This window comes from Stylophora pistillata, chromosome 8, assembly GCF_964205215.1.
Source record: "Stylophora pistillata chromosome 8, jaStyPist1.2, whole genome shotgun sequence".
Classification (NCBI taxonomy): domain Eukaryota; kingdom Metazoa; phylum Cnidaria; class Anthozoa; order Scleractinia; family Pocilloporidae; genus Stylophora; species Stylophora pistillata.
This window is the reverse complement of record NC_142526.1, coordinates 13,315,731-13,335,102: the sequence shown is the minus strand read 5'-3', so window position 1 is coordinate 13,335,102 and position 19,372 is coordinate 13,315,731. Positions and strand designations below refer to the sequence as shown.

Genomic DNA, 19,372 nt, shown 5'->3' with positions numbered 1-19,372 from the left:
TGCAATGTAATGCATATTGGTCAATTGTACCCACAGCTAAATGATAAGTACTCAGACTCAAAAAAAAGGGAAAACTTTTAATTTTGTGATATACTGGTGAAATTTACTCACTTAATTATGATATAATTATTGTAAAAGTAGCTGATACATTTTGCAGAATTGTCCTAAAAAATCTTGTCAAAACTATCATGTAGTTTCTTTGGTAAACTTGTGTAACAGTTTGTTATCATTTTAACAATCTGTAATAAATGAAACATCATACATACTGAATAGCATAAGGCAAATCTGGCATAAAATACAGTGACAAACATTTAATTTTTTCTAAACAGAGTGGAACAGTTAAATACAAATGTAAAATTGGCCTTCATTGATCAGATACATTAGGAGAAAAATAATAATAGTAATGAACTTTTTTTGCTAAGTCATGACTTAAATTTTTTTAAATTGATCTACGAATTTCCCCAGAATCCTATGGCACAGTCGAATCAAAAGAAATCCTCGCCTCCTGTGCAGGTTTTTTTTTTTTTGGGGGGGGGGGTAAGGGGGGGTCACCATCTAAACCTAAATCAAAAATTTAGATCAAGACAAAATCAAAGATTGCCATAATTATATATACACTTGTTATTGATGGATTTCATCACAGCTGCCCACACTTGCTCCATAGTTTCCCCGTCTTGTACTGGGAAGTGTTTAAATATGAACCCTGGAATAGTAAGAGGAAAGAAAGCAAAATCGATTAACAAAGAATAATTTGAGATAGGATAGCAAACCTGCAAGATTTTAATTATAATCTAGAGGCACTTACCCAGCAATGACAGGCTGCTAAAGCAGGCTTTTTAGCCCAAGTTCGGTCATGATAGATTTTTAGACATGAAAATCTGCCAAATGGTGGCCAACGTTTTTATATTTAGAAGTAAAAACTAACTACAAAATCAGTAAAATCAACTCACCTTTTATGGCTAAAAGTTTGTTGTTGTCCAATGCTTTTTCAGTCTTGGACTGTTTGGACCCTGTCACTGTGGAAGCTTTTAGAACATCAACTGAAAACAGCTTTTCCAGCAGTGTCAGGGCCATCATGTTCCTGTTGGTACTGCAGTTTGAAATGCTCTACAAGGTTTCTTTGTGTAAGGTGATCCTATAAATGGGGTCACCAACAAACAAATTTCCTTGGTTGCTGCAAATCATCTGTACATTTGAACAGCCTTAATAAGGAAAAAGAGCAAACGAAAGTTATTAGGATAAAAAAGATGTTGTCAGTACATTACAATTCAGCTGTCTATACTGGAATGACCACTCTGGTGGTATTGAAATTAAGCTGTTGTTTCTTTTCAGGCAAAAAGTGATGCAAAAACTCTGTCATGGTTTATGTTCAAATTTATTTGGTGACATTTATACTATACCAAGGATTACAAGTCACTTTGTTAAGACCCCAGTTGCCAACAAATAAATTGGATAGCCAACTCTAGTAATGCCTCAATATGAGAAGATAAACAGAGTACCACAAAATCTGTTCCAAGACGGCAACCACAGAAACAGTTGAACAAGATAAAAAGAAACTTGTCATCAAATTCACATGACTCAGCCTTGCACTTGGATAAATGCCAGTATAATTTTTTCACACTTACAATGTCTTTAACAGCTGCATTAAAATTCCTTTTTCGGCTGCTGCACCACTTGTCCCTCTTTTGGGTGCTTGATGGTCCTCTGCATATCTTATGTGCTGAAGGTGAAGCAATATCAATTACTGCTGTGGTAGCTGGGGGTGTTTGTGGATGCCAAATTGCTTCATGGGTTGGAGAGTTCATAGCTGGTTCTAATTCTTTTAGTGGCAGAGACCTCTCACCCTTGCTTTTGTTCTCCTGTTCTCCTAAATAACAAATGGGTAAAAATTAATGTTAGTTGCAATTATAACTGTAAAATCCTGATTGCAAGCTCTGAGTTTGGGCCAGGGCTTACAAAAAGAGTGCTCTCATACCCTTGGGTGGGCAGTGGGGACCTGTAGTTTGTATAAAAAATGTTTGGAATGAACTAATAACAAAAACAGTGGCATTAACTGACTCTGCAATGCTCTGTATAGGGGGGTGTTCGGTATTTGCCCCTCCAAACAAAATTTATCAGGGGCGAATGACGTCATGTCCATTCTACGATGGCCCACAAGGTTCACACTTTTATTATTTTTTTGAACAGTTTCCATTTAAATTTTTGTTGTCCCATTAAAAATTTCGATTGTTTTATATTTTTTGGCGCAAGTTTTAAAGAAAAAAGTTAAGTTGTTTAGAAAAAAAAATTATGTTGTTTTGCAAAAAAAAAATCAGACACTTTCCAATTTATTTTTAAGGCTGACCTGTTTGAGTGCAGGCTCATACTTAATCATCCGCCATCTTCCGCCATCTTGGATCTTTGGGGTTCTTGACTTTGCCAGCACGAAAATGTCATCCCAAACAAATTATTTCATACTATTTCCCCAGTGGATATACCTATTTGGAGATTTGTGAATTTCTCAAACTTCATAGTATATTCATGAGTTTATCCACTTTGAAAAGGAGGCTGAAAGATCTAAGATTGACCAGAAAGGATACAAATATCGTCAGTGATGACGAGTTAAAAATGGCTGTCGATGAGGAAATAGCGGGAAGTGGTTGCTTATTGTGGTCAAAGGGAAAAGAGTCATGGTAATGTTGAAACAACTCGATCTTGAAGGTGTGGAAAGCAAAACCAAAAAAAAGACTGCGTAGGCGGCTGTATCATGCTTGAGGACCCAATTACATATGGCACATGGATGGCCACGACAAGTTAAGCCTTACGGGTTCAGTATACATGGATGCATAGACGAATTTTCTAGAAAACTTATCTGGCTTGAAGTTAGCCCTTCAAATAAAAAGCCTGAAATCATTGCAAAATTTTATCTCGATGCTGTTCAGGAACTGGGAGGTGTACCTGAAAGGGTGAGGTCAGATGGTGGAACAGAGAATGCTGTTGTTGAAGCCATACACACATTCCTAAGATCAACACATGGAAACACCACTGGCCTTGGTTCATTTCTCATTGGCAGATCAACATCAAATCAACGCATTGAAGCATATTGGTCTCAGCTTGTTAAAGATGGACCTGGATGGTGGATGAATTTTTTTAAAGATATGACAGACATGGGACTCTTTAACAGCTCTGATCCTGCTCATAATGATTGTATGAGGTTTTGCTTCAAGGATATCTTAAGGAAAGAGTTATGAAGTTTGTGAATTGTGGAATGAGCATATCATCTCTTCCACTAAAGTTGGGAATGTTAATTTTCCCAAAGGAAGACCAGACACTATGTACTTTCTACCCCACTTGTATGACACCAAGGACTACAAAAGGATAACAAATCAAGATGATGTTCAAGAGTTTATTAACAATGCAACAATGTCCAAAGATGATTACAGCAAAGAGTTTGAGGAATTTGCCACCTTCATCATGACTGAACGCAACATTCTAAAACCAAACAATGTTAAAGAGTTACTTGATCTGTACGTAACCCTTATAAGAGAAGTTGAAAATAATTTTTGAAAACACTGTACTGTATTCCCACGATGTGTTCAAGTAAATACCTCATTATAATTTAAACAATTTGTTTGTACGTGGGGAAGGGCAATCGTAGGTGGTAGGAATATATTGTATTTATTCAAAAAAGGTTAATCAAGCCAGCCAATTGTTGTGCAATAATCTTTCTACTTAAAATATCAACAATAAAAATATCAATAATATCACTTTTGTAGATGAAGCTTCTTAAACAGAAACATGTTAACATATGGCATATGGTTTACCAGTTCTCAAATAAACACCAGAACAATAGTGCTGGAACAACAACAGCTGCTCTAGATTAGCATAATTATACATTGAATATTGATCTTTCCTGTCAAGCTATCTTTAAACTTTGCATATTTTTCAATTAAGTTAGTCATATTATTATGTAAGCTCAGTATGGATTATTGATATATATCTATAAAAGGTTCGTATTTGCATCAAAACATTTAGTTTCAAATAGGTTTTCATGCAAATTCTATGAGTAGTGGCACTTAATCTGTGAAATAGGTAGAGACTAAATCCTTTGTTTTCTTTTGTTTCCATTTCAGTATTTTCTAACTTTTCATACAGTGTTTGTCTCACAGATTAATTGTGCTTACTATACAAGCCTTATGTCTCTGATCACTAACTTAAATGAAATAATATGATCAAAATATAAATTGAGGCCTTAGACAAAGTCAATTTCCCACTTATCGTTATTTAGCATGTTGGTAAATTCCTCTCTCAGTTCGACAAAGTTTGTGCATGTGGAAGGTAGTTCCACATGCACAAACTTTGCAGGTCCACATGTGTGAGCAGTAGGCCTTGATGCTAAACCCTCAGATTTAATAAAAGTGACTTCTAGTTTTCTTTTCCCCATGATGTCCATGGCTGTCGTGAAACGTAGAAACTGAATTAGTTTTGGCATTTCCAACCCTCTAATGAATCTTTGTAAAAACTTCAAGGCATCCCTTTCCCCAGAAGTATTTGGGAAGAATTCAATACTGTCAAGCACCTTCTTTGTTGTAGGCTTGATCTTTTCAAAAAAATCCTGAACATCTGATGCTGACTGAAATTCGCAGAAAACTTTCAAATGGCTTTGGAGGATTGGTTGCCGAGCAGCTGCCATTACATGTGGTTTCTGAACAAGCTCTTGCCTCGATAATTCAACAAGTATCTTGACAATGTTCTGTTTGGTAACATAAGTCCTGCAGTCAAACCTCTCAAGAAAATCATCTAATTCATCTCTTTCTTCCAGTATATCACCATTCTCTTGGATCTCATTTATTATTTCCTCTTCACATGGTGACAAGTACCTTTTGAAAGCATCAAGATAAAACATGTCATCATGGACGTCTTCAGGAAATAGGCAGTAGCAGAGGAAGACCTTGGACAAGAAAAATGGAAAGTAGCCTACTGAAGTGTAGCCCTTGACAAGGAGGTTGGGCTTGATTAGCTCTCGTCGTTTCATATCAAGTCTATAATTGGCATTAGCCAAACGTTCTCTGTTATGGCAGGAGATTTATGATTGGTCTGTACAAATGCCTGAGTCAGGCTTTCGAGGACATCATTCTGCTTTTCTGAGTCAGAGCCAACAGATTCCTTCACCACGCAAGAGTCGCTCGGGTCGAGCACATTATTTAACGAGGCAGTAATATTTAGTTGTGTATTGCTCGTGTTTGAGTCTTCCTTTTCTGCCTCCTCGTCTGATTCAGGACGAAGGAGGATGTCGTCTTTAAGACTGGTGAGCGTCGCTGTCTGCTTTTCTGAAGCTTTGGTCAATTGTGCCAAAGTGTCGTTAAGTCCTTTGAGGATTGCCGCCATGCTGTTCTGTGAAGATTGATCTACAGCACCGTGCGAGCACTGAACATCAGGTTCCAAACCTGGTGTAGTCATTCTAGGTGTTTTCTACCCAGAGATCTTATTGCAGACCCGATATTAAGAAACTTGAAGGTAAAATTTAAAGATTTTCTTCGCGTAAGTAGTCACTGTGCTAAACTGATTTGCGCGCGAAAAGCACTGGTTATGCGCATGCGTCTAGCTTTCTCATGGGATCCCTGGGGCAGTGACGACGAGATAGAATCCAGTTTGATGCAAGATAAATTATACATCAGAACAATAGATCGATTTCGTGTGACGTCACACATTATTGTGGCCGCCATGTTTGTGCACCTCCGAGGACATGTAACGCTATGCCAAAGCTATAATATAAGTAGTTTAGCTCACGATTATCATGGATTCCGGCGAAAATACAACAGATAAAAGTCAATTCTTGGACCAAGAACCGTCTACATCGTTGTCTGACTACGCAAAGAAGCTTGATGAGGCAATAAAACAGCGTTATTTAGAGAAAATCGAGTATATTGGTATCGATCCAACATTGATACAGGGGAAGAACTTCGACCCTGATTGTCTACCTCCCGTCTAATCTGCAGACATATTGACGTATTTGGTTCTCGAAACATGTTACTAAACGAAGGATCAATTTAAATTTCCGAAGTCTGGAAGCTTTTAACCAGCTGGTTAGCGGTTTTGTCACTAGTGTTCAAGGTCACAAGATCTCGGAGAAATTTGTTGTCCTTGCGAAAGTTCGTCATTCACAGCGAATGAATGACACATTGATAACTGTGTGGATTATCTTCGAAGAAAGTGGAGTCATTATTGGAGCCCATTGCTAGGGTTGCAAAGCTGGTCTGGCTGAATCGTGTTCTCATATTGCTTGTGTTTTGTATTACCTTGAGTCTTGGACAAAGATCCACGGAAAACTTGCTTGCACACAAATGAAATGCCAATGGATTCTTCCCCCTTTTGTTAAAGATGTTGAATATGCAAGGGTGAGAGATATAAATTTCAAATATGCTAAGAAACTTAAGTCTGAACTTGATGAAAATATTGAGAATCTCATGAATGATGATTGTGAAAAATTTTATGAAGAAAAGAAGAAATCCAAAATCAAAGATAAATCAGTTCCAGTACCAACTCAGGGAGATATGGACGCTCTTTTTAGTGAGTTGAGTGAATGCAAAATAAAGCCTGTTGTACTAAGTCTTGTTCAACCTTATGCTGAAAGCTACGTCAAGTCAAGTCGGCACATCACTACTGTTACAGATTTTTTTGACAAAAAATACTTAGAGCTATCATATCCAGAATTACTTAAAGTCTGCATGTCCATAAAGCTTGACATTGCTTAAGAGGACATTGATCAAGTTGAGAGAGACACAATTAAACAAGCAACTGGTATAAATTTCTTCAAACACCGAGCAGGCAGGATAGGTGCCTCACAAAGTAAATCAGCTTCTCACACAAACCCTGCCCTACCTTCTCAATCATTGATAAAACAAATTTGTTATCCAGAACTAGCTAAATTTTCAACAGAAGCTACAGAACATGGCTGTAGACATGAAGCTTTCCCCATTCGCACTTATGAGGAGTTGATGAAGACCAATCATGTCAATTTCAAAGTGAAAGAGTGTGGCCTTGTAATTAATGAAGATATGCCTTGGCTTCATGCAACTCCCGATTTCTTCTGCGAATGTGATTGCTGTGATGAGGGTATAGGTGAGGTTAAGTGTCCCTTATGTCTAGAGAATTGTGACTTTGAAAGCTATGTACAGAAAAGCAATACCTGTCTTACAAAGGACAGTCAGGGCCGCTACACTTTACCTCATGATCACCCATATTATTATCAAGTACAGCAACAACTGTTTACTATCAAGCGCCCTTTTTGTGATTTTGTTGTTTGTGCCGTTGGATTAGATCGAGTTATGCTTGTGCATCAGCGCATTCTACCGGATAAACCTCACTGGGATTCTGTGGTGCCTAAACTGGAGAACTTTTGGAGGGTGTGTATACTCCCTGAAATATTGGGTAGATGGTCAACCAGAAGGTGTGATGCACTCCCAGTCGTTAAGACCTCATCAAAATGTAAAGTATGCTACTGTAGATCTGTAAAGGATGAAGGAACTGTGAAGTGCTGCAGTGGCAATTGTCCTGTCAAGGAATTCCATCTTTCCTGTCTAGGGATTGAAAGTGTACCTAAAACATGGTACTGTCCAAACTGCAGGGTATTACCTAAATTTAAACCAGCTCAATGACAGAAAGACACTGTAAACAGGGCAATGAAGCTTGACTCCATTTGTAGTTGTCAAACTAAAGCTACTGCATCAGACAAACTTTTAGAATGCAAGAGTGGTGCCTGTTAGTCTCCCTCGCAGCCGTTTTTTCGGATGTCACGCAACGCTCCCCCAAAAAGAACGGCTGCTGACAACCGAACTACATTCCTTTCTCAGAATTGGCCAATCACAGCTCGGGTTCCATTTTTAGGAACCTTTTCGCGCCAGACTCACCTTTTGAGGCTTATCCAATCAGATATCGTTTTCTATCGCGATCCTCATGTGGAAAACACAAGACAAATGGCGGTGCTTGAAGGAGCTTTTCGCAAAGCGTCGTCAAAGTTCAAAATTTCCGAGCTTAATGCTCACCAGAAGCTTGCAATTACAAAAATTTTAGTCGAGAAAGATGTTTTTGTTAACTTGCCTACAGGATCCGGGAAATCGTTAATATATCAAGCACTCCCGCTCGTGTTTGACCATGTTACCGATGAAAGTGGTCATACTGTTATTGTTGTCTCCCCATTGATTAGTCTGATGGAAGATAAAGTGAAGTATTTGAGAAGTCTTGGCCTGTCTGCCGTAAATATCTCTTCAAACGTTGAAGTTGACCGTGCAAAGATAGACAAAGGAGAATATTCAATTGTATATGGCTCACCTGAAGTATGGCTTATGAACGAGCGATGGCGATGTATGTTGAGTAATGATGTTTACTCGAGGAAACTTTGTGCTGTTGCTGTCGATGAAGCTCATGTTTTACGGCACTGGTAGGTCTGACGTTTATTTCGATTTCCATTGTTGACACGTTAAACTTTCCAAGGAGCAGTTTCAGTCATATTTTAAACATAAATGTGAGCAAAAATGCGAAAGAAACACGCTCCTAAGCTTACATAGTTTGAATTGTGTTTGTATAGTCATTTTTTTGATGGACTATTAATAAATATGGAAGCTACATAATAAACGGCATTTTAGACCCGTTTTTAAATTTGTCAAATTTTACGGACTAATAACCTGGTACTGAACTGATCCAGTCTTTAAATAGCATTAAAAAATAATTATTCCCTCTCCTCTGCTAAAATTATTTTAGATGCCATGCATGTACCGGTAAGTTCAGTATGTCTGGAAACCTAGCTTTCCTGGAAAACTTTTAAAAAATGATATACTTTGAACAGATATTCAATCTTTAAACGGGAATTAAGGAAATTGTCATTATTATGGTTGTTTTTTATTTTTATTGTTTCCTTTAATTTCTCATTCTCAAGTCACTGATCTGTTTACATTACAGGGGAACATCTGAGGACAATAAAATGGCAGCATTCCGTGAGTGTTATGGCCAACTTCACGAGCTGCGCTCATTAGCACCAAATGCAAAAATGATTGCTTTGACTGCAACGGCAACAAAAGTAACTAAAGAAACTATTTTAAACATCCTTCTTATGGAGAACCCATTTGAAGTCCAAGAGGGCCCAAACAAGTCAAATGTTACTTAAATTGTGCAATGTATGCAAAAAGATACTGAGCATGAGTTCTATTTTGAGTGGCTGGTGGAAGAGTTAAATTCAAAAGGCACATTATGCAAAAGAACAATTATTTATTGCCAGACTATCAAGCAATGCAGTATTTTATACGGAATGATCAAAGGCATGCTTGGGATGGATATTTTTAGCAAAAGTGAAGAGGATCCAAGTAATGCACTTGTGGAAATGCTGCACTCTTGTACACCACCTGCAAACAAAGAGAAAATTCTTCTCTCTTTCCAGTCATTATCTGGAACTATTAGATTGTTGATTGCTACTATTGCCTTTGGAATGGGGATAGATTGCAAGGGAGTGCATAGAGTCATTCACTATGGACCTGCCAAAAATGTGGAATCCTATATTCAGGAAACTGGGAGAGCAGGCAGGGATGGTACTCAAAGTGCTGTGTACATTTTATACCATGGGATCCTTCTAGTCCATGTTGATGGTCATATGAAACAATATGTGAAAACAAATCATTGCAGAAGAAAGGAATTGCTGAAGCACTTTGAATGTACCACTTGGCAGCAGGAAGTCCCCCATCTTTGCTGCGATAACTGTGCTGCTGATTGCAAATGTGGTTTGCCTGATTGTGGAACTTTTGCATCCTATCCTGGTGCTCAAAAGAAAGAAAACAATGGTGCATCAATTGAAAATAGGCAAGTGGATGCAGAGCAGAGGAAAACTGTTGAGGGTCTCCTGATTCAATACTACAAGACCATTCTTATCAAACTGTTGAACACGACAGCTCATGGTGATGTGAGGACACTCACAAATTTACAATTCATGCTAGGATTCTCCAAGCACCAAATCACCCAAGTTTTGGATAATTTGCATGTAATTTTCAGTTTATCAGATGTTTATCGATTTGTGGAGATATGGGATATGTGTCATGCACGGGAGATTCTGAAAGTAATCAGCAATGTTTTTAATGATGTGGGTACTAGGATGCAGCTATTTGACCCCTCCTTCTGAGGGGAATGACTATGATTTTGATGATGAGCTTCTTGATGAGTGGAATGAATTTCTCCAAGATGATGATTTATTTGACATGATTTTAGACAATTTGTCTCTTTCTCAAATAGACGATTCTTTATTAGAGCAGGAACCTGTTTGTAATTCCCAAGAAATTGAACTACCTTTAGCTGTACTAGCAAATGTTGAGGCCATGAATTTGGATGATCTCCTATAAATAAACTGTGTAATGGTGTTTTGTTGTAAAAAGAACAAAGGACGCCCTGGAGACAAAGATGCTACCAGAAATCAACCATCTTATTTCAAAAGGGACAAAAAATCGAGAGCATGGATTCCTGCCATCTTTAAAAAAGGGCCGGGAATCAAAAATGTAACCTGCCCATAAGTTAAAAAATACAAAAAAAAATGGCTCTTTTCTTTGTAATAATTACAAAATGTTTCTTGTCAAGTTTAAGGTAAGGTAATGTTCATCTTGCCCTAATTCCCCAAGTGATGTCTTTCTTGTGCTTTTTTATCCATTGGTGCAAGCTAGACACATCCAAATTGGCAAGTCTGTCTCTCTGGAAGCCGTTGAATATTTTGTAGCTGCGTACCTCAACTTCATTGAATATTTTGAATTCAAATGCTCTTTTGATGAGCTCATTTAAATCCCTTTCTAGACTTCCAAGAGAATGTTGGCCAGATGGCAACTGCCGTTTGATGCTATCGTCAAGGTTTTCCAGTATTGATGCTGTTGGACTTCGTGCATAAGATATTCTCTGAACAGCATTCTCAGTGACATTAGGCCCAAGGTTTCTAATGGCTTGCTTTATGGCATTGTTGTCATGTTCTGTGTCTTCATCAATTGGGATATTAGCACCTTTTTTACCACTGTTGTTGACAGAGCGATTCTAAACAAACCGCTCAGTGTCTCTTTGTGATAATAGTCCACGCACTAGGAAAAACTGATACAAACATTCTAGTGCATACTTTGTGCTGTGTGATCCATCAGCCCTACAATGTAGCATGATGTACTTGTATTGCCTCATAATCCGTGCACCATCTCCTTCTTTAATGGCATCAAGAAAATTGAAGAATAAAAAGCAATCTGTCAGAAGTGCACAGTTGTAGTTGTACACATCATCACCTGTTTTGCTCTCTTCTGGAGGGTCTGTGCATCCAGGTGAATATTGGGTCAGTAACAAAGAATCATCAAACTGAACAGGTGGATCATGGGACAGTTCATGGTTCCTTCTTGTTTTGCCATTGTACTTGAAGGACTTGTTGCATCCTGGGAATCTGCAGGGAAATCTCCCCTCGGCAGTAAGTTCTTGCTGCTGCAAAATATCCTTCTCCTCTTCGGTCAAAACCCCATCCACTAGTTGTTTCAATTCTTCACCCGACTGGAATATGAAAGAATCAACCACCTTTTCAGACATGGCATGAAGGAACTCAAGTTTCTCAGCTTTTCTCATTTTGTCCATGTCTTTTGGTAGGGGGTAGTGTGCTGGGGCACCTGATTTGTCAGCAAATCCTAACACTGTCATTGCAGCTGTGATCACTCGTGACTGAAAAATGACATGGAGAAAGTCCCTGTTTGCTCGGTAAGAAGAATGAGGATCACCTGTTACATTCCTCCTGTTGACAAGTGTGCGGTCTGAGAAAAGGGTACAGAGATCGGAATCTGACTTGCCACTAAAGAATCTGGAGTATATTAGCTGTTGAAAAAAAATTATGACTAGTACTTGTTGATTTGATAGGTGTCAGGTAAAGATTGGGGGAAATTCTAATAATAATAATTTATAAGTTAATATAGCAACGATCGGAATGTCTTTCATTATTTGTATCACAGTGACTGCTGTTAAGAATCTTCTCATCTTTTAAAGCCTGAGTCAAAACAATCTGGGGAGCTAGGAACCCCACTCGGAATAAACTTACTTAAAACAAGACTCTCATTTGACAAAGCTAATATAAACTAATAATTTATTGCTCCAACTAGCTGTTAATATTTGTGGCACTTACACTGAGAACTTTCACGGCTGCATGCCAGCCTTCCAAACGATCCTGAGGAGTAAGACCATTTGCTACAGAGGAAATGACATTAACTGCCCTTTCGACTGTTAGTTGGTCACCGGAGAATAGCTGACCATCAACACCCCCATCATCAGTTTTTGGAAGGTAGGAAAAGAATTGCTGCAAGATGGAAACCATGTCCTCATTGACATTCTCATTTTTGAACATGATGCCGAGTGGAACCCGAAAGTAAACAACATTCAACTTTCAAAGATAATTAAAACCTCATGCGGTTATTTTAAGAGTTGAAAACATAACTTGGGCAGTAAACAAACTACAGCACAAACATCTAATGGTGTATAAAAGTTACTCAAACAATAATATTTTGAGTACCTATGGCCACATATCAACCATCAAGCCCTTATGAAAGAATCCCAAACCTGTTATCTAACAGTAACATTTATTACCTATCCATTTATTCCTTTATTCCCCATTTCATTCATGTTTAAATTAAATTTGCATCTTTTTTCCTCTGACATAATTTCTGAAAAATTGACTATTATAAACTAATCCTTTTTTTTTTAGCCAAAGTTATTCTCCCCCAGTGTTGTGGGGTGTTTATCTAGTACATAATTGTAAGGAAAGCAAAAGAATGCATGCTTTCTAATATACAGTCAAACCTGTGTATAAGGACCCTGTATGTAGCTGTTACCCTGTGACTATTACAGTCACGTACAGAACAAATTCCCAAAAATTTAGTTTGGCCTTATATTTTCTGTATCTTTATAAAGCCACCACCCTGTATATAATGGTCACCTGGTCATAAATAGCTATAGATGTTAATGTTCATGGTATATATAGGTTAGTAGTTGCATTCTTAAGGCATACTAGGTAATACTTTTACACATTAAAAAAAATACCTTTTTGGTCTTCTGAGCCATCTCAATTGTGTATTTGTGGGGGATATGAAGGATGCATGCATCCTTAAGAGCAGCCAAAACATCAAAGTAGTTAACCGGGATCCGTGATGTGAGTATAATATAGTTGGACCGTTGTCGCTGTTGGTCATCGAGAGTAGGAAGAAATTTGAGGTTTGAAACTTCCTCGAGGTTTGCCTGCGGTCCTTTCGATTTCAGATGAGCCCCAGACACACGGTTCTCAATCATCTGGTGATTTACCCAGTGGTAATCCCGGTTTTGTGATTCCACTGACATATTTTTCCTTTGCAACTGAATATCCAAATTGTCAAATGAAATAACAAAACCTGGATGACTGGACTTCTCCAAGTCAAATGCTTGTTCCCTCAGTACAGACAATTCTTCACTACAGTTACATGTTGATCCAGAAGAAAGATGAGAAGAATGCACATTAGTTAACGTTTTAATCTCCACTTTAAGCAGGTGCAGATCTTCATTTTCCTTTGTAATCCTCTCTCTCGTCTGTTTTAAATAGCTGTCATGGTTTTCACCCAATGTATCCAGAATTCTCAAAGTTTGGCGGTTTGAGGTGGTAAACTTCAACTTGTTGAATCTGCAGAGGATAGCCTATTGGGTAAAAGGGAAGATCACAGGGTCGTAAACAATTTTTTTCACCCTACTTTTGGACAACTAAAATTCAATAATAGTAATACAATTATAACAATATTCATAATAATAGTGACATGAACTACGCCTAAATTTTAATGCCTCCCAAAATCAACTAATTCGTGAGAATTTCCGCGAGAACATATTAGACACGAATAATAAAATAATGAACGGTCGGTAAGTGGTAAATGTTATCGATGGTGAATAGGAAATTAGCAGCCAAGCAACCATATCTGTCAAAGCAACATTTGCGTTTTGCCAAGAACGCATTTAATAAAGGTCAGTTCATTGAAACAAATTAAAACCAAATCTCCGCTGCCTTACTCTTGAGAATAACACCCATAATCGCGGAAGTGGCATTCATCTCACGGTTTCTCTGTTTTAAGAGACCAGACCCTGCAATTGCGAGGCTTCCAAACCACGTGAAATTTTTCGTGTTCTTGTTTACAGCAGTCGTAAGAAGAAAGGAGTAAAAAAACTGGAGCTCTCTCGCGCCACTCCTTACAAACATCCTCTACATCAAACTTCTCCAGATCCTTTTTTCCCGTTTTTTCGGAGAATCGAAGGATTTGCTTTTGAACACAGACCCGTTACTTCATTTGAGACTACTTTCATGACCTTTCTTAAAATTTGATTTCTCACCGGTGGACAATTCATCACTGCTGTCGCAATGCTTGAGGGAACCCCATGAGCGAGTGCTTTACCAACCTTCTCATAACTTCCGTGCAGAGTTTTGTTCAGGCTTTTGCTGGGATACTGCACGGATAGCCTCACTTGTTGAGTTTCCACGCGGCTGTTTCCACTGAGGTTTGCCGATGACCACAAAGGGGTTGAGCTCAAAGGAGGGCAAAAGTCTTGCGTTGTACCAACGTGCGGAAACACTCGATAATTCGGGCCGATTTCCTGTACCGGTGATAAAAAGCCACGAACAGAACTGATCGAGTTCGATCCAGCGAGCAGTGGCGGACTGGCAAATAAAGAAGTACAAGTAGTAGAGGAGACGTTGGCCGACCTAAATTGCAGTGTTCTCGAAGCCTTCGCCCGGTTTGTTGACGGCAAGCAAGCGCTTTTTTCCTCCTGATCTCCATCTGTACGTCGAAGCAAGCGTTTAGCCCTTGGCCTAGATTGAAAGGCCTCTTGTATTTCCCTTTTAGCTTCTTCAACTTTCTCAGTTGCTCGCTGAAACTTTAACAACCGCTTGTAGCACAATGTCTTGCAAACAAACAATCTAGCGTTCGTGTCGTTGGCGTGACGTCTATGTTAAGCGTAGATTTTATAATTTCAACGAAATTGTGAGAAGTTTTCCCAAAAATGTATACTCTATCTTTACCTGGGCACAAGGATGAGCATGTGAAACATTTTGAGCTCTCATCGACAAATTTCTTTGGTGTTTTTTCCCACATGATAGCTAGATCTGCCACATCCCACATTTTCGCGCGAAATCTTACATCATTCAGATTTTCTGGTATGTGATTGTTCTGTTCAATAGACCGCGAACAAACCGCAAGGACAATAAGAAAGGAATGTAGTTCGGTTGTCAGCAGCCGTTCTTTCTGGGGGAGCGTTGCGTGACATCCGAAGAAACGGCTGCGAGGGAGACTAGGTGCCTGTGGAAGTGGAACATTTTTTCACCTAGCCTGCCTTAATTATAAGCGCATGCCTAGGAACAGCATATCATGGGTATGTAGTTCTTGTGTAATTACCGAAAAGTTGCTTCTCAACAAATCAACTAATTCATCCAAGTCTTCTACAAGTGTTGGTCAGTCAAACCCCACTCCTCAGCCCACCAGTATTAGTCAGTCAATCCCCACTCCTCAGCCCACCAGTGTTAGTCAGTCAATCCCCACTCCTCAGCACACCAGTTTTAGTCAGTCAAACCCCACTCCTCAGCCCACCAGTGCTAGTCAGTCAAACCCCACTTCCCAGCGTATCAGTGGCAATAAATCAAGTTCAAGTTCAACTCCTGATAGTGGTAATGTTATATTTATTAAGACAATACAATGCAACAAATATGCAAAACTTGGGTCTTTGAGACAATGTGAATATGATCTGATAAGAGACCCTCTTGGATGGCTGGATTGTGTTATCATCCATGAGGCACAAACATTGTTGTCTCAAATAGACAAAAACATCAAAGGATTTCAGAGACCAACTCTCGGAGTTGTGAGACAATTTGATGTCATGACTGGTGATTTTATTCAGATTTTACATATAAACAATAATTACTGGGTTTCCATGACCTTAATTGATTGTGCACAAGGTTACGTCATTGTTCTTGATAGTATGGTGTCACCAATATCTCAGGAACTCCAAGAATTGGCTGAAAATTTAGTTGGAGGAAATTTAAAGGGAGTGCGTAAAGTCAGTGTACAACAACAAAAAAATGGAAGCGACTGCGGAGTATTCTCCATTGCATTTGCAACTTGTCTTGTGTATGGACAAAACCCATTAACTGTCACCTTCAACATTTCTAAAATGAGATCACATTTAATAAGATGTCTCCAATCTGGCATTATGGACTTGTTTCCTACCATTTGAATTACTTGGGCAGGCAAAATATGGTTGTAAATGTATTGTTATGAAATTTCCCGGGAGCAGAGTACCCAAACAAGAAAATCGGATTGTTGCTGTTTCCAAGTTTCTACTAAAGGAACATTTGTCGAGGTATGCACAGATGCGATAAAACCTATGTTGAACAAAAAGAAAAGCGAAGCGTGGAAACTTTTGTTTATTAGATGTGGGTAGATGACCCTGTACTAAGCTGACATTTTACAAAGTGTGTCATTATAGTACCTCAATAAATAGGCAGATATAAAACAGTTGCCACTACTAACAATAATCTGTGTTTTCATTGGAAAATGAGAGAAATAGCTAATACAAATGCAGACACGCCCCAGCATCAAAATGCAGCCTTGAAAAGTTGATAAAAACTTAATACCAGCCCTGCCTACAGACATGTACAGTTCCAATAAGATTTATGGTTAATTTCCTTTTTGAATGTTTCCATAAATAATGTATTTAATAACCTTACCCATCTTTCACATTCAGACTATTGTTCATTACCCCCAAAAAACCATTTCAAAGGAACTGCCAACAAATTTGCAAAGCTTGGGGATTGCTCTTTGCAAGGCTAAGACCACATCAGCTTTTGCTTCGGCAGCTTTTAAATCCAAACAGTTGCGCAAGGCACTGATCAACCGCCCTTGCTTGGAGTTGGACAAGGAATGCAAGAAAATTACAAGGAGAAAGAAGTCAGTATTAAAATGCAGTTCTCTAGAAGGTCTGAAGAAATTTAAATGGTCTAATCTAATGAAAGAGTGGAAAAGGGAGGCACCTATTCTGTACAAGGTTCTAAGGGCAATTGCAGTGTCATCCCAGTATTCCCAGAAGAAAATGCAATCACTTAAGCCTATAATCGGATCTGCCGGTGCAATGCTATTGACGGCAAGAAATGCGCAAATGTCTGCTGTTCATCATCTTGTTGGTCTTTCTCTCTTCCTTGGTCGTACAAGAAAAAAGGTTTGTTTGAAGACATTTATTCCATACTTTCCTCATTGCATGATTGCCATTGTTAAATTTGAAAGCAAAATTGTTTTGTTTACAATAAATTATTCTTATCCTAGCAATGTGAAGGATGATTATCACATGCTGGAACTTAAAAACTTGCTAAGTTTAAAATATGGCTTAAGTGTAGGTTCAAAATTATCTCATTGATCAATGGAGAGCATCTCAGCTAGTCACTGCTAGTCAGCTAGTCAGAGCATCTCAGCTAGTCACCATCTCACCAGTGGCACTGGAAGGTGACAGACTCCGAAAAGAATGGTATGCCTTTGTCACTGCCGGGAAATCAATCATGCACACAATTTGGACTCATTTCCAATCATTTAGGGTTTCAGTCGACTTCAGAAGCTAGGCATGTGCATGAGTAGGAAGAGCACTGATAGAGAGATCAAAGAGGCTGCACAATACTACCAGAAGAAAGTCAAGTCATGGAAAGCTTCCATAGAAATGGCAAGAAACACACCAACCTCAGAGTCCTCAATTTCATCTCAAAATCAACAACAGGTACAGTTTTAACTAGATTATAATTAAATACCTTTTTAATAAATAATACTATTTGATTGCTATGTACATGAATTTTTCTTACCAGTATTTTGATTAAAATTAATAGAGAAAACATATTTCTGAATCAAGGTTTTGCAAAATAGTCCCTTTTATTTAAATTGCTTGAATAAACTCAAAGAAGTTGAAGAGTTCATAATCATGCTTGAACAATTAAGAATTTTACGGCAAAAAAATTATGAGGAATGCGTATAGTGCCAAAAATTCCTCTTTTCTACACAACGTCCTTATTTAGCGATCAACAGCAGGTGCACATACTCAAGTTGTTGTCGTTGTTTTGTTTTTTTGTTAATAAATTTACACCTGTGTGTGATTTAGTCACTGTCTCTTTGGGACCATTTTTCAAGATCTATTTCTTTCAAGTGTCATGGGACATTTACTTTGTGGTCCATGTTATTCATCAGTAAAGAATGTTTTCAGGTTAGAAGTTTCAACCAAGGTTTAACATCCATTTCTTTTGACTCTTAACCCTATAATTATTTGTGAATTAGGCAAAATCAGTTGAAAATAAGATGAGTGTAAAAAGTAATGGTCTATGTCCTCCATGCATGGTTCAGCTGTTTCTCAGACTCATTTAACTATTCCTTATGAACAGAGAGTGACAATGAATGGCCCTCGCGATCAAGTTTATTTCAGTGATGAGTAGAAAAAAATGTTAATGATGTTCTCAGACACAGATCACATTACTTCAAACAATCTCACTGATGCAGATGAGACTTGAACATTACATATTAAAAATTAGATGCCCCTTCCCAGTTAAACTAACTGTGACACAAATAGGGAAATTCTGCTCTCTCATTGATACACCACTGCATGTCACCTTTACTGAACTTACTTGTTGCTATCTACTTCCATAATATAATTTTTTTTTTATTTTCTCAGGCTAACTTGTACTTTATCTATAATCTCTGAAAAGCATGTCACATCTAGAATACATTACAACTTTCTTATTGGAAGTTTTTTTTTTGTTATTATATTAGTTGATCCTAGCAGTGCTTCATCAGTACCAGAGTACACTGATAGCTGCCGTGATTCATCAGAAATATTATCTGAGCCAGAAGAAGGAGAAAAAGTCATGATGGAAAACCTGGAGATAACTTCAGACAGCAGCAGTGATTTGCCCATTGATTATGGATTAAATGGAGACAACCTTGACTGGCAGAGAAGGCCATCCATCTATTCTTCACACATGGGCACTGAGTCTATCCATTGGTTTAATGTGCTCTGTTACAAGAACAGAGTTAGCTGCTGGGATTTGGATGATAGTAAGCCAATAAGACCTGTCCTGGATTTACCTAATTCAAGCTTCCTTCCCTCACTCGAGGAACATTCAAATCTACGTGCAGACTACATTATTTTGGTGTTGCGTATTCTGGTTAAACACTGCAACTACTTTAAACAGTTTTCAAGACCTGTTCCAGGTCATATCCCTCACCAATTCAGCAAGGAGATGAGAAAAGAAACTCACGTAGCAAGTCATAAGAATATTAGTTACAAACAACTTCATCCATAAATGAAATGAACAAAACTG

General features: G+C 38.3%; 1 protein-coding gene, 1 long non-coding RNA gene and 4 pseudogenes across 4 annotated transcripts in view; 4 read left to right on the top strand and 2 right to left on the bottom strand.

Annotated features, from left to right (window-relative positions):
• Nucleotides 1-19,372, bottom strand: part of LOC148725064 (uncharacterized) — a 249,609-nt gene that overhangs the window by 180,782 nt on the left and 49,455 nt on the right. The window lies entirely within an intron of this gene.
• On the top strand, nucleotides 1,879-3,746 carry LOC148725079 (uncharacterized; annotated as a pseudogene).
• Nucleotides 4,823-16,949, top strand: LOC148725076 (uncharacterized; annotated as a pseudogene).
• Nucleotides 7,755-10,379, top strand: LOC148725078 (putative ATP-dependent DNA helicase Q1; annotated as a pseudogene). The gene is made up of 2 exons (XR_015990378.1): nucleotides 7,755-8,419; nucleotides 8,938-10,379. The product of XR_015990378.1 is annotated as a putative ATP-dependent DNA helicase Q1 (transcript).
• On the bottom strand, nucleotides 10,612-15,161 carry LOC148725077 (uncharacterized; annotated as a pseudogene). The gene is made up of 4 exons (XR_015990384.1): nucleotides 14,015-15,161; nucleotides 13,057-13,680; nucleotides 12,146-12,400; nucleotides 10,612-11,841 (listed from the first exon to the last, which is right to left on the bottom strand). The product of XR_015990384.1 is annotated as an uncharacterized LOC148725077 (transcript).
• LOC148725075 (uncharacterized) lies at nucleotides 17,165-19,354 on the top strand. The gene is made up of 2 exons (XM_088729532.1): nucleotides 17,165-17,784; nucleotides 18,822-19,354. The coding sequence occupies exons 1-2, from the start codon at nucleotides 17,709-17,711 to the stop codon at nucleotides 19,352-19,354; spliced, it is 609 nt and encodes a 202-aa protein (XP_088585658.1). The 5' UTR covers nucleotides 17,165-17,708.

Bases quoted from the DNA above. Each gene is read 5' to 3' on its own strand.
- LOC148725075 (XM_088729532.1), top strand. From the start codon at position 17,709: ATGGAAAGCTTCCATAGAAATGGCAAGAAACACACCAACCTCAGAGTC. The intron at 17,785-18,821 runs GTACAGTTTTAA...TTATTATATTAG, and splicing joins CATCTCAAAATCAACAACAG to TTGATCCTAGCAGTGCTTCA.